We start from the raw sequence: 13,458 nt of genomic DNA, 5'->3' as shown, positions 1-13,458 counted from the left end.
TAAGATCCTGCAAGCTGCGCAGTATGGCAAAAAGAAAAGAAAAGAAAAGAAAAGAAACATGAAAAAGAACTAGCAAAACCAGCGGACAATATATTCCAACTTTTGGAATTATCAGACATGAACTATAAAACTAAAACTGTATATTCTATATTCAAGAAGATAAAAAGGCAAGATTGAAGATTTCAGCAGAGAACTAGAAACTATAAAAAGTGGCAAAGACTTTAAAATGAACCAACTAGAAATCCAGAACTAGAAAATACAGTAACGAATGTTAAATTAGTTATCACAGTTATGGTAGTTCCAGTTCTGGATAAGATGGAGTAAACACCATCCACCCTGTATCTTCCACTGAATGCAACTAAAAACTTGGGCCAAATGCATGGTGCAGCTACTTGATGACTTTGATAAGCAAATAGTAGCAAACAGACTGAGGAATAAGACCAGAATTAAGTACCACTGATTCAGCAGTATTTACCCTTAAAAAAATCTAGTATTCCCTGGCCTGGTCTTAATGCAATCAGAAACTCAGAAATAAGTATCAGGATGAACAGAGAGAGCTTTAGGAGAAGCCCTTTTGAGCAGGCTTGAGGAATAGGAGAGGAATCTCCTGGTAGTGACAGTAGCAGAGGCCACAGGGGTCTAAAACTTTGAGGGAGGACTGGAAAAGGGAATCCTAGGGGCCCAGAAAGTAAAGGATAGATCATGCACAGGAAGAAGTTTGGGAAAGTGACTTTATAAGCTGTTTATAAATTCCTGGGCTTATTCTCAAGCTGTTCATGCATGGATCTGGTTCTGAACATTGTATCAAAAAGAACTAAGAGACCATCATCCAAGTCCCAGACTGGCCACTGGGTGGCACGCACACAGGACAGATCTGAATAGCACTGCAAAGACTTTGAAAATGGAACTGACATTGAAACTACAACCTCAGAATGTTGAATGGAACTTGCAGCCTGAACACAACCAAGTAGATTGTCTGCTCAGACAAAAATATTAACATTCTCTATAGGATTTATACAAGAAACCAGAATCTCATAATATTCAAAATGTGCCAGATATAGTAAGTATTATTTGGCATATGAGAAAATCAGGAAAATCTCAACTTGCATGGGAAAAGGCAGTTAAAGAATGCCAATGTCAAGATGGCAGATATGTTGGAAATTATCTGACTTTAAAGCAGTGACAAAAAGTAAGGTTGAACACTCTGGAAATAAGTGGAAAGATAGAAAGTCTTGGCAAAGAAATACAAGATATAAAGAACAAATTGTTCATTTTAGAACTGAAAAATAAAATAATTGAAATAAAAAAGACTTGCTTGTTGGGCACAACAGCAGAATGAGGACAATAGGGAAAAAGTCAGTGCACTTTGAAGATAGGTCAATCAAAAGTATTCAATCTGAATAACAGAGAGAAAAAGACATGAACAGAGCTTCAAGGATCTGTGGTGCAATATCAAAATGTCTAACATTCATGTCATTGGATACCCAGAAGGAGAGAAGAGAGTGTGGTGCAGATAAAATATATGAAGAAATATGGCTGAAAACTTCCCAAATTTGGCAAAAAACCCCCCACAAACTTACAGATCAAGAAGTTCAGCAAACCGCAAATAAGAAACGCCCACAGAATTCCAGGCCAGGGAACAGCATAGTCAAATTGTTGAGAACTGAAGACAACAACAACAATAAAATCTTGAAAGTAGTCAGAGAAAAAACGACGCACTATTTATAGGGGAACAGTAACTCGAATGACTACAGATTTCTCATCAGAAACAATGGAGGTTAAAAAAGGAAGTGAAATAATATTTTTTAACTGCTGAAAGAAAATACTTTTCAATCTATAATTCTACATTCAGCAAACATATCTTTTAGTATTGAAGGTGAAATAAAGACATTCCAAGATAAAGGGAAACTAAGAGAATGCATTGCTAGCAAACCTGTTCTAAAAGAATTGCTAAAGTAAATTTTTCAGACAAAGGGAAATGATACAAGGAATCTTGTAAATACCTGGGTAAACATAATAGATTATTCTTCTCTTCTTGAATTCTTTAAAAAATGTTTGAAGGTAAAAAGTACAGATTATAACATTGTCTGCTAAAGTTTTTAATGTATGTAAATGTAACATATAAAGAGGGAGAGGGTAAAGGGACCTATGTGGTGGTAAGATTACTACATTTCACTTGCAGTGGTAAGGTGTTGACTCTAAGTAGACTGTGGGAAGTTAAGTGTATGTATTGTAAGCCCTAGAACAATAATTAAAATACAAAGAAATATAGTAAACATCACAATATGTAAATTAAAGTGGAATACTAAAAATTTTCAAATAATCTACAAGAAAACTGGAAAGGGGAAACAGGAAGAAATAACAGACGGAACAAATAGAAAACAAATAATAAAATAATTGATGTAAGTTCAAACGTATAAATAATTATATTAAATATAAGTGGTCTAAACACATGAAGTAAAAGAGATTGTGAGACTGGATCAAAAAAAAAAATCCCAACTCTATGCTTTTTAAAGAAATTGACTTCAATTCCAATGATATAGGTAGGTTAAAAGTAAAATAATAGAAAATATATACAATGCAAACACTAATCAACTGAAAACTGGACTGGCCATATTAATATCAGACAAAGCAGACTTCAGAGCAAAGAAAATCACCAGGGAAAAATAGTGAAGTACATAATGATAAAAGAATCAATTCAAGAAAATGAAAATGAGTTTGCCCCTAACAACAGAGCTTCAAAATACATGAAGAAAAACTGGCAGAACTGAAAGGAGAAATAGACAAATCAACAATTATAGTTGGAGACTTTAACACGCCTCTCAATAACCAATTGAACTAGTAAACAGAAAATCAGTAAGAATAGAAAAGAACTGAATAGCTTTATCAACTAACTGGATCTAATAGACACATAGCATACTCCACATAACAACAACAGGATACTTATTTGTTTCAAGTGCATATAAAACATTCACTAGAATAGATCATATGCTGGGTCATAAACAAACCTTAACAAATATAAAATATTTGAAATAATACAAAGTATGTTCTCTGACAAAAATGAAATTAAACTAGAAATCAGTGACAGAGGATAATAGGAAAGTCTCCAAACACTTTTAAATTAAATATCACACTTTTATGGGTCAGAGAGGAAGGTCTTAAGGTCAATTGGGAAATATTTTGAACTGAATGAAAGTACAACATATCAAAATTTTAGATGCTGCTAAATCAGTGTCTTGAGGAAAATTTATAGCATTAAATATTTATATTAGAAAAGAAGGTCTGAAATCAATACTCTAGGCTCTCATATTGAGAAACTAGAAAAGGAAGAATAAAACTAACCCAAAGCAAGCAGAAGGAAGGGAAAAATAATAAAAGAGCAAAAAATGAAATTGAAAACAGAAAAACTATGGAAAAAAATTAAACCAAAATCTTGCTATTTGAAAAGATCAATAATATTGATAAACCTCTAGCAAGACTCACAAAGAAAAAAAAAAAATAAGAGAAGACACAAATTACCTGTATTCAGAACAAAAGAGGAGCTTGATTGTGGTGATCATTTTACAGTATATAGATATATCAAAACATCAAGTTGTACACTTTAAATGTATACTGTTTTGTCAATTATACCTCAATAAAGCTCTTTAAAAAATGAATGAAAGGAGATATCACTAGTGACCCTGCAAGCATTAAAAGGATAATAAAGGACTATTATGAAAAAAAATGCACTCACAAGTTCAACAACTTAGATGAAATAAAACAATTCTTAAAAAAAAAAAAAAACTACCAAAACTCATGTAAAAATGAAACAAGATAATATGAATAATGCTATGACTGTTAAGGAAATTGAATTTGTAATTTTAAATCTCCTCCCCAAAATCTTTAGGACCACATGGTTTCACTGGAAAATTATACCAAACATTTAAAGATGATGAAGCCTCAGTATGAGCCCTGGGTCTGGGTTTCATCAAGGAAGTAGATTCCAGGTCCTTGACAATGCCCTGCTCCATCCCTGTTAAGCCCCTGGCTTTGTATCCTGCTTCCCCAAACCAGCACTCTCTCCTCTTAGAGTGTTACAAGCCATAATACTTGCCATTCAGTGGTTCATTCCTGTGAACCTCCTATGTGCCTCGGTCTGTGAAGGATGCAAAGGTGATTCAGATTGGTTCCTTAATCTCAAAAATTTTACAGAGAAGACAGAAAGACAGGATGGCAAATTAAAACTACTAATGTTCTTTGTAATGAAAAAGCCCACAGAGAACCAGATAGGTTCACCCCAGCTTACACAGTTTTTTATTTTTAAGAAATACATGACATTCCTCCTCACTTCTCCATACAGTTCCAGATGCAGACACACACCCCCGCCCCCCATAGTGTTTAGAGAGGTCAATCTTTATAGTTATTGCACACCAAGTCTAACCCTGGGCCTGTGCTGGGCCCTCTTTGAAAGGGAAGAGTTCACAGATCAGCAGGTGACACGTGCATAACTGCCGCAGAGAATGAGGGTATAATAATAGAATTAGGTACATTTGCCATGGATACATAGGATAAGAAGCCTCTTAACATTTTTTGGGGTGGAGAAGGGAACTCAGAAGTCTTCTAAAATGAGAAGAAACCTGAGTGAGGTCTTCAGGGAAAAGAAGGAGTTCTCCAGGTGAGCAATGAGAAGGCTGAGAATGTCCAGCAGAGAAAAAACAAAGTGGTTATAAAATAGCACAGTAATCAGCATGGTACGTTAGTGTTGTGGGATGGAGTGACCCAAGAGATGAGCCTGGAGAGACAGACCTGGGTCCCCTGCTGAAGGACAGGCCTCACTGATCACACAACGGTCTATTTACTTATTCATTTTCATTCTTAATTGGATTTTGTTAAATATGTGTCATAGGCTCATGGTATAAAATCCAAAAAGTATAAAAAGTATTTAGAGAATATTAAATCTTCACCCTTTCCCTACCGCCACCACCCCATCCCTCTTCCTGAAATAAGTTGCCATAACTGGTATCTTGGGCATCCTTCCAGAGCTATCTTCTGTACATTTACAAATATGTGTCTCTGTATTTTCCACATAAAGGTGGCATATGATACTTTCTGTCCTATACCTTTCTTTTTTATTTGGGTATTTATTTTATTTATTTGGGGTGTGGATGTACCATAATTCATTGGATCAATCCTGTATTGATGTAATTTAGGTAATTTCTAGTCTTTTGCTATTATAAACTATGCTGCAACGAGTATCCTTGTATATATGTCAATTTGCACATGAAAGTATATCTATAGGGTAAATTCCCAGGAGTGGAACTGTTGGGTCAAAGAGTATAAGTATTTTTAGTTTTACTAGATAATGCCAAATTACTATCCATAGAGGCTGTGCTGATGCCTGTTTCCTCATACCCTGCCGGGCAAGGAGTATTCTTTAACTTTTTGCTCTTTTAGGCTAGGGCCTTTAGGCTTTAGCCTGTAAGTGATGATAAGCTGCTGAGAGGCTTTTAAGGAGGGGAGTGTCACAATCAGATTTATTTTTTATTTTTTTATTTTTGTATTATTATTTTTAATTTATTTATTTTTGGCTGCGTTGGGTCTTTGTTGCTGCACGCAGGCTTTCTCTAGTTGCAGCGAGCTGGTGCTACACTTTGTTGTGGTGCATGGGCTTCTCATTGCGGTGGCTTCTCTTGTGGAGCTGAGGCTCTAGGAACACAGGCTTCAGTAGTTGTGGCACGCAGGCTCAGTAGTTGTGGCGCACGGGCTTAGTTGCTCCGTGGCATGTGGGATCTTCCCGGACCAGGGCTCAGACCCGTGTCCCCTGCATTGGCAGGCGGATTCTTAACCACTGCGCCACCAGAGAAGTCCCCAGATTTATATTTTAGAAAGATCACTTGGGCTGCATATTTGGCAGAGGCAAAGACTAGAGTCACAGATACCAATTAGGAGGCTTTACTATAGTCCAGGCAAGATAGAATTGTTGGCAGCTTAGATTAGGGTGTTGGCAGTGGAGACAGAGAGAAGGGAACGGATATTGAGATACTGAAGAAGCAGGTTCAGTAGGACTCAGGGACTGATCAGTCTGCGAGTGAGGGGGAGTGAAGACAGCTTTAATCGAAAGTTCTGTTCACATGAGCCTTGTGTGTAAAGTCAGCATTTTCTTTGTAAATTTATAGATCTCATGTCCATATTCATATTTTCTAATCCTGGGACTTCCCTGGTGGTCCAGTGGTTAAGGCTCTGCGCTCCCAATGCAAGGGGCCCAGGTTCAATCCCTGGTCAGGGAACTAGATCCTGAGTGCCGCAACGAAGATCCCACATGCCGCAACTAAGACCCAGTGCAGCCAAATAAATAAATAAATAAATATTTTAAAAATATTTCTTAATCCTAGAATATCAGAAGTTAAAAGAAGGTTCTAATATATTCCTAAGTGCTGTTTGTTGGCTCCAAGGTTTTTTTTGTTTGTTTTTTTTAATTTTATTTTTGGCTGCATTGGGTCTTTGTTGCTGTGCGCGGGCTTTTCTCTAGTTGCGGTGAGCACGGGCTTCTCATTGCTGTGGCTTCTCTTGTTGCAGAGCACGGGCTCTAGGCGCATGGGCTTCAGTAGTTGTGGCACACGGCCTCAGTAGTTGTGGCTCGCAGGCTCTAGAGCGCAGGCTCAGTAGTTGTGGTGCACGGGCTTAGTTGCTCCGTGGCATGTGGGATCTTCCTGGACCAGGGCTCGAACCCGTGTCCCCTGCATTGGCGGGTGGATTCTTAACCACTGCACCACCAGGGAAGCCCACCTCCAAGGTGTTTTTTTTTTTTTTTTTAATTTGTTTATTTATTTATGGCTGTGTTGGGTCTTCGTTTCTGTGCGAGGGCTTTCTCCAGTTGTGGCAAGCGGGGGCCACTCTTCATCGCGGTGCGCGGGCCTCTCACTATCGCGGCCTCTCTTGTTGCGGAGCACAGGCTCCAGACGCGCAGGCTCAGTAATTGTGGCTCATGGGCCCAGCTGCTCCGCGGCATGTGGGATCCTCCCAGACCAGGGCTCGGGCTCGAACCCGTGTCCCCTGCATTGGCAGGCAGATTCTCAACCACTGCGCCACCAGGGAAGCCCCTCCAAGGTGTTTTTGTCTGTTCGTGTCTCACTGGTTCTCAGAGAAGTTGGAGGAGCCTTTTTACTAACATTCTTCAGTCAGTCAGACTTACATTTGACGGCTTCTGTTATTTACCAAACTCTTCTATTTTTTTCGTATTCATACCATTCATTCAGAATTCCATATGCAGTAAAGTAACTTTAAATTCTATACTTAATTTAAATATAATTTAATTAAATACATATTAAGGTCTCATACGTTCTGTTTGCTTTGGTTTTGTGTGTGGTTCTTCTGATCCTTAGAAATATTTGTACGTAGTAATTTATAATTTAAATTTTATGTAATATCATCCATAATTTTATCCGTTTAGTCAGTGTGTTTTACTTTTTTATGATGAGCAGTGATTGTGTTTCCACTTCCTCCCTACCTTTTTTCCCTTTCGTTTTCTATCTCCTATTATCCCAAAGTTTTATTTCTAAGTGACTATCTTTGTATAGTTGAATATGCTGTATTTCTGTTACCTGGGTTTTCAGCTTTGAGTCATGCCTTTGATTCCTGGCTTGTATAAGTGATACAATTAAGGCACTTAACTCCACTTGTCATCTTCTTCCCCTTTCCCCTTCTGTGCTAGTTGTATCGTTTCTGCATTGTCAGGGCATAAACACTGACATTCTGATCTGCCACTCTAAACTTTTTTGGTTTTAGTCTTGGTTCTATGGTTAAATATATGTTCAGCGTTCACCATCAATTCTTTTGCTGTGGTTTCCCCAGTCATCTTTTGGTTGACCAAAGTTTGTTTTCCGGTAGTTTCCTCCAGGGCCACGGAACACTATTCCTTAAGTTCTTGTATGTTCAAAATCTATTTTCTTAGCAATTTTCGTGTATTTTTGCTCATGTTTTTTGAGATCTGCCTCCGGTAGGCTGCTCCACTGTTCTTTTCCTGAGTGTTGGACGTCTCCCTTGTATGTCTTCAGCTTGATTTCCACCCAGTCCTCCATGATCCTACAGCTCTTGCAACCTCCCAGGGTTTCATCTATCTGCTTTTGGCAATCCTTACCCATTTTTTTTTTTTTTTTTGAGACTGTAGGTTTTATTAGCCTCCATTTCCACTAACAATGGAATTTGCTTTGTTTTTTCTTGTTTACTTAGTTGGTTTTGATTATATCCAACAGGAAAAGAGGCAATTTACTGTTTTATGCCAGTATGTTTAGATAGACGGTCCTTTAATTATATTTAAATGTGTGACCATATAGTATAACAACAAAGAACATGAGATTTGAAGCTAGACACACCTGGCTTCTAAACTAAACTCTACCGCTTACTATCTGATAATGGACAAACCATATTCCTTCTTTGACCATCAGTGTTCTTATCTCTAAAATAGAGATGATTTTTGCAACTATTTGATATTGTTGTGAGGAGTGAAGTAATACATATGTGATAAATAGGGGCCTAGCATAGTGTTTTGCAAATAGCGGGTGTTCAGAAGGGTAACCTTATAATGTTTCATGGATCTCCTGGCATAGGTGTCATTCATAATGACTTTAACCCTCTCTGGATGGCATTGTGTAATTACCACTCACTCAGCATTAATAATGATGCTGTCCCTGATGCTGTCAAGGAGACCCTTTAGCACTCTCCCACTTCACCCCTAATTCTATCCAGGGCAGTTAGTGCCACAAGAGAGGGACAGATTGACTGCTCGGAAGCCCTGGGGAGAGGACACTCTCCTCTGAATGGCAGGGTTGAGGGGTGGGGTAGCATGTGATCAGGGGCTGTCAGGAGAGGCAAAATTTCTTCAGGGAGAGATGGGGAGGGCCAGAGCTAGACCTGGATTCTGGGTATTCCCTGGTCTAGATTCTGGGATCAGGGATTGAGTAGGTGGGCTTGGGACTCTGTCACCCCTAGCAGGCCTGAGAAACCAGGTGGCAGGATTCTCATCATGGCAGTTCTGGATGAGGTCAGAGGAGGGTGGGATATTGGATTGGAAAGAGATCCTAAGGCATGTGTAGTTAAGTTCTTGCTTCTGTCTGTGTGTTCTCAGGTCCAGGAGTCCCAGGCAACCATGGCTCCTACCACATTGGCCAGCAGCAGCTCTGATACAGTCTCTGCTGGTTGCAGCACCTCCAGAAGTCAGGACATCATTGAGCCCATGGACACAGAAACCCAGGAGGACAGGAGAGCATCTTCCGATCAGAACATTGGAGGCAAGAAGAATACAGAGGTGGATAGGAAGATGCAGGTGGATGGGAGGACGCAGGGAGATGGAACACAAACCACCCAGAGGACACAGGCAGATAGGAAGACACAGGTGGATGTTGTGACACAAGAAGGTGAGAGGTCAGAGTCAGGCAGGAATTCCCAGGAGGACGTGATGGCACGAGGAAAGGTGGGGACCCAGGCAGATGAGAGGACACAGGCAGACAGAAGGGTGCAGGAAGACAAGGGGGCATGGTCAGAGGGGAGCATTCCCACAGCCATGAAATGTTGGTCAGAGAAGGTGCCCATGACCGGTATCAGCCCACAGTCCAGGGCCCCCAAACGCCCACCTTCAGAGGATCCTAGGTCCCCTCAGATTATTGAATGCTTTGAACAGACCCCAGAAGAGTTCTCCGTCCCAGACAAACCTGATTTTATGCTCAGATCTGACGAGGCAGCAGGAACAGCCTCCGGGAACCGTGAGGAAACTGTGCCGGGTCCCCTGGTGGGGGGCCTCACGCGCGGGGCACAGCTGCCTCCTGAGGGCAGTTTGGAGCAGGTGGGAGGAGAGAGATGTCGAGGGCCAGAGCAGTCGGGTCCAGTTAAGGACAAGCCCGAGGAGGGCCTGTCCCAGGGCCCCAAGCAGGAACAGCCAGGAGAAGTGCCGCCTGTGGATCTGGGTGGCTGTCCTCCAGCGGGCCTGAGCCCCCAGGTGCCCACTCTGCCCTCTCTTCCTGGGGCTGGCCTGACTGATAACTCACAGCAGCAGCTGCCCAGCACCCCGGCTTCTCAGCACATGAACACAGCTGCCTTCCTACCCTCTGGGGACCAGGCCTCGCTGAGTTCTGCCCCCCCACTGCACCTGGGGCCGGGCACCCCCAGCCAGAGTCACCCGCCAGGAACCAGGGCAGCAGACACTGTGGGGGCCTGCGCCAAGGTGCCCGGTGTGGAAGGGAGGACTTCAGGCTCCCGGACCTGTGACCCTGGCCTCATAGACTCCCTGAAGAGCTACTTGCTCCTGCTGCTGAAGCTGTCCAGCTCAGAGACGAGTGGCAGGGGCCCCGGGGCCCAGGGGGAAGCTGCCGCTGGGGATCAGGCACCCTCACCCTCTCTGGCCCCCACCGTGGAAGTGGCCGGTCTGAGTCCCCGGACGTCACGGCGCATCCTGGAGCACGTGGAGAACAACCATCTGGTGCAGAGCGCGCAGACCCTGCTGCTGAGCCCCTGTACCTCCCGCCGCCTCACCGGCCTCCTGGACCGCGAGGTGCAGGTTGGCCGTCAGGCCCTGGCTGCTGCCCGGTGCCCTGGCCCCAGCCCCCTCTCTATCCCTGCCATCGTGGTAGGTGAGGAGGAAGGCCCTGGGCTGACCTCAGGAGGATCCAGTGAGGGTGAGGGAGAGGTTTCCCTTGAGGGGCCTGGCCTCCTGCCGACCTCCCAGGAGAGCGGCATGGGTGGGCCGCTGGTGGGGGTGGGTAGGCAGGCAGCCCCTGGGCAGGGACTGCTGTCAGCAGAGAGCAGAGCCCAGGAACCCTTCCAAGAGGAGGAGATCCCAGGGGAAGCTCTGACAGATCTCCCCGCAGCTACGCCCGAGGAACTGGCTCTGGGGGCCCGGAGGAAGAGGTTTCTCCCTAAGGTCAGAGCAGCAGGAGACGGGGAGCCAACCAAGCCCGAAGAAAGGGAGAGCCCCTCGGGTTCCCCCCGGGGGCCCCGGAAGGGCCTTGCACCTGGGCCCCCGGGGAGTCCAGGGCGGGAGAAACGCTCCCCTACTCAGGGCAAAAAGGCAGGCATGCTGGAGGTGCCGCGGGCAGAGGAGGGGCCGGCAGCAGGAGCCCTGGGCTCCAGCCCCAGAGCCAGCGACCTGGAAGCAGAGCTGGCCCTGGAGGAAGGCAAGCAGGGCACTCCGGCCAAGCCAAGGAGAGCCAAAGACCTGCTAAAAGGTGAGCAACAGGTACGGCTTCACAGGAGCGGGCTGCCCGGAACAGGGCCCTGCTGGGATAACCCTGCCTGCTAGAGGTTTAGCGTACCTCTGTAAAGGGTATTCTTACGTAATAATCCCGCAGGCTTTGGAATCAGAAAGGCCACTTGGAGTTGGAAATAGTACCAACTTTGTAACATTGTGAGGGTTACATGGGATAGAATAAATCAAGTACTCAGCACAGGGCCTGGCTTCAGTAGTATCCTAGCTCTATCATCATCATCACCACCATAATCGCCTCTTTGCAGGCTTGTCCCGCGAGTACAGAGTGGTATGGACAGGATTCAAATGCAGGGTCCTAGGTTTAGGAGCCTAGGCTGCAAACTGAAGTTCCTCTCTTGACTGCTGTCTGCGGCCTCAGCTGTGAGGCTCTCCCTGGCCTGGAGTGGAGGTGCCATACTATGTTCTTTCTAGCTAAGATGTGTGCTTTGAAGTCAGGGCAAAAGCCTTAGAGATACAGGTGGGACCCAAGTGAGGGCTGTGTGGAGGCTTAATCCCGTTTTCTCTCAGCCTGTGCCACCAAGGACACCCAGGGAAGCAGGGGTAGGGCCAGAGAGGGCACACGATGGAGGGGAAGTGGCTTGTTCCTCTCAACTGTGCCCCTGCTTCCAGCCCCACAGGTGATCCGGAAGATTCGGGTGGAGCAGTTTCCTGATGCCTCGGGCAGCCTGAAGCTCTGGTGCCAGTTTTTCAACATTCTTAGTGACTCAGTCTTGACATGGGCCAAGGATCAGCGCCCAGTGGGCGAGGTGGGCAGGAGGTAAGCCAGCTGGGTACCACCTCCACCTGACCTGGCTCCCTAATAAATTACAGCAACAATACTGTGGGGGGCATTGTCCCAGCACTTCGGATCTACCTCCTCATTTAATCCTCACAAGATCCCTATGAGGGAGATTCTAGTATTCCCATAGTGAAGAGGAGAACATTGGGGCTCAGAGGTATTAAGTCACTTGCCCAAAGTCACACAGCTAGTGTAGTCCTGACCTGTGTGATGCAGGCCCAGCTCTTCCCAGAGCTCTGAGAGACAGGGCTCACAGCATTCTCTGAGAGCGGGGTCTGCGAAGCCTCAGGACCGCAGGGTGGCCCTGGGCTCTGCCATGGTGATGGCCTCACGGAGAGGGTCTCCTCTCTGCAGTGCAGGGGATGAAGGGCCAGCGGCCCTGGCCATCGTGCAGGCGTCCCCCGTAGACTGTGGCGTATATCGATGCACCATCCACAACGAGCACGGCTCGGCCTCCACTGACTTCTGCCTCAGCCCCGAGGGTGAGTGTGAGCTCTGCCCCCCCTCCCCGGGGTCTCTGCCTGGCCCCCACTGGGTGGGGGGGGCGGCGGGGAACAGTCGTCTTTGCAGAGGTGGAGCTCTCTCTGGGCAGACCTGCCTGAGGATAGCGGCTTTCTCTTCTCTTTCTCCACACAGTACTGTCAGGATTCATCTCCAGAGAAGAAGGTCAAGGTAGTGCCCCTCAGGGGGAGGAATGGGTGGGCCTGTGTCCCTACCCTGCTATCTGCAGGGGCTTCTTTAAAGACTTGGAATCTGTTCTAAATGCCATGTTTATCTCCACATACAGCTACCCTTTGCCTCCTAGTTTAGGATATGGTTTGTGGAGGAGGATGGGGGAGGACAGCTGTTTCAGAAGATGAGGGGGGAGGAAGTGGCTAAGGGGACGTCCTACAAGGAGTTCATTCAGCCTGTGCCCTTTGCCCATGTCAGAGCCCTTGATCAAGAGCAGGACTGGCCACCAGGGTACTTCTCACCCTGCCAGCTCCCTCCCCGGAGTTTCTCACAGTGGTCTGTGGACTCCTGCATTCGATTCACACAGGGAGCTTGCTGAAAATGCAGTTACTTGAGCCCTACTGCAGATACTCTTAATCACAATCTCTGGGGTAGGACCTAACACAATTGCATGTCAGTAGATGCCCTGGTGATTGTGATACACCCCAAAGTTTGATAAGCATTTTAAAGGCTCAAATATTAGGGGAAGAGATGTATTGCTCCTGCAAAAGACACACTAAGGATTAGGACCGTGAAGGCGGCTGGTGATGGAAAGGTTTCTAGAGCTTCATTTGCCAACTAATACATTAATTCCTTCCTTCATTCACTTATTTACTCATTCATTCAACTAGTGCCTTTTGTTCAGTTATCAAGTCAAATTTAATCAATATCAAATATAACCTCACCTAAAAACTAAAAAAGCCCAAAAACTTAGTAATAATACTTTATTATC

At 44.8% G+C, this 13,458-nt stretch overlaps 1 protein-coding gene across 4 annotated transcripts in view; it reads left to right on the top strand.

Moving 5' to 3' along the window:
• The window catches only part of ALPK3 (alpha kinase 3), a 48,662-nt gene that overhangs the window by 27,114 nt on the left and 8,090 nt on the right, over positions 1-13,458 (top strand). For 3 of the 4 annotated variants that reach the window (XM_061179886.1, XM_061179884.1, XM_061179887.1), the window contains 4 exons: positions 9,104-11,195; positions 11,846-11,993; positions 12,369-12,496; positions 12,651-12,686. In XM_061179886.1, the coding sequence (XP_061035869.1) occupies positions 9,104-11,195; positions 11,846-11,993; positions 12,369-12,496; positions 12,651-12,686 (2,404 nt within the window). The remainder of the gene's footprint in view (positions 1-9,103; positions 11,196-11,845; positions 11,994-12,368; positions 12,497-12,650; positions 12,687-13,458) is intronic. The other variant, XM_061179885.1, reaches the window with a different exon arrangement.

Source organism: Eubalaena glacialis, chromosome 2, assembly GCF_028564815.1.
Source record: "Eubalaena glacialis isolate mEubGla1 chromosome 2, mEubGla1.1.hap2.+ XY, whole genome shotgun sequence".
Classification (NCBI taxonomy): domain Eukaryota; kingdom Metazoa; phylum Chordata; class Mammalia; order Artiodactyla; family Balaenidae; genus Eubalaena; species Eubalaena glacialis.
Note: the sequence above shows the minus strand (reverse complement) of the source record. Positions and strands in the feature narration are given on the sequence as shown.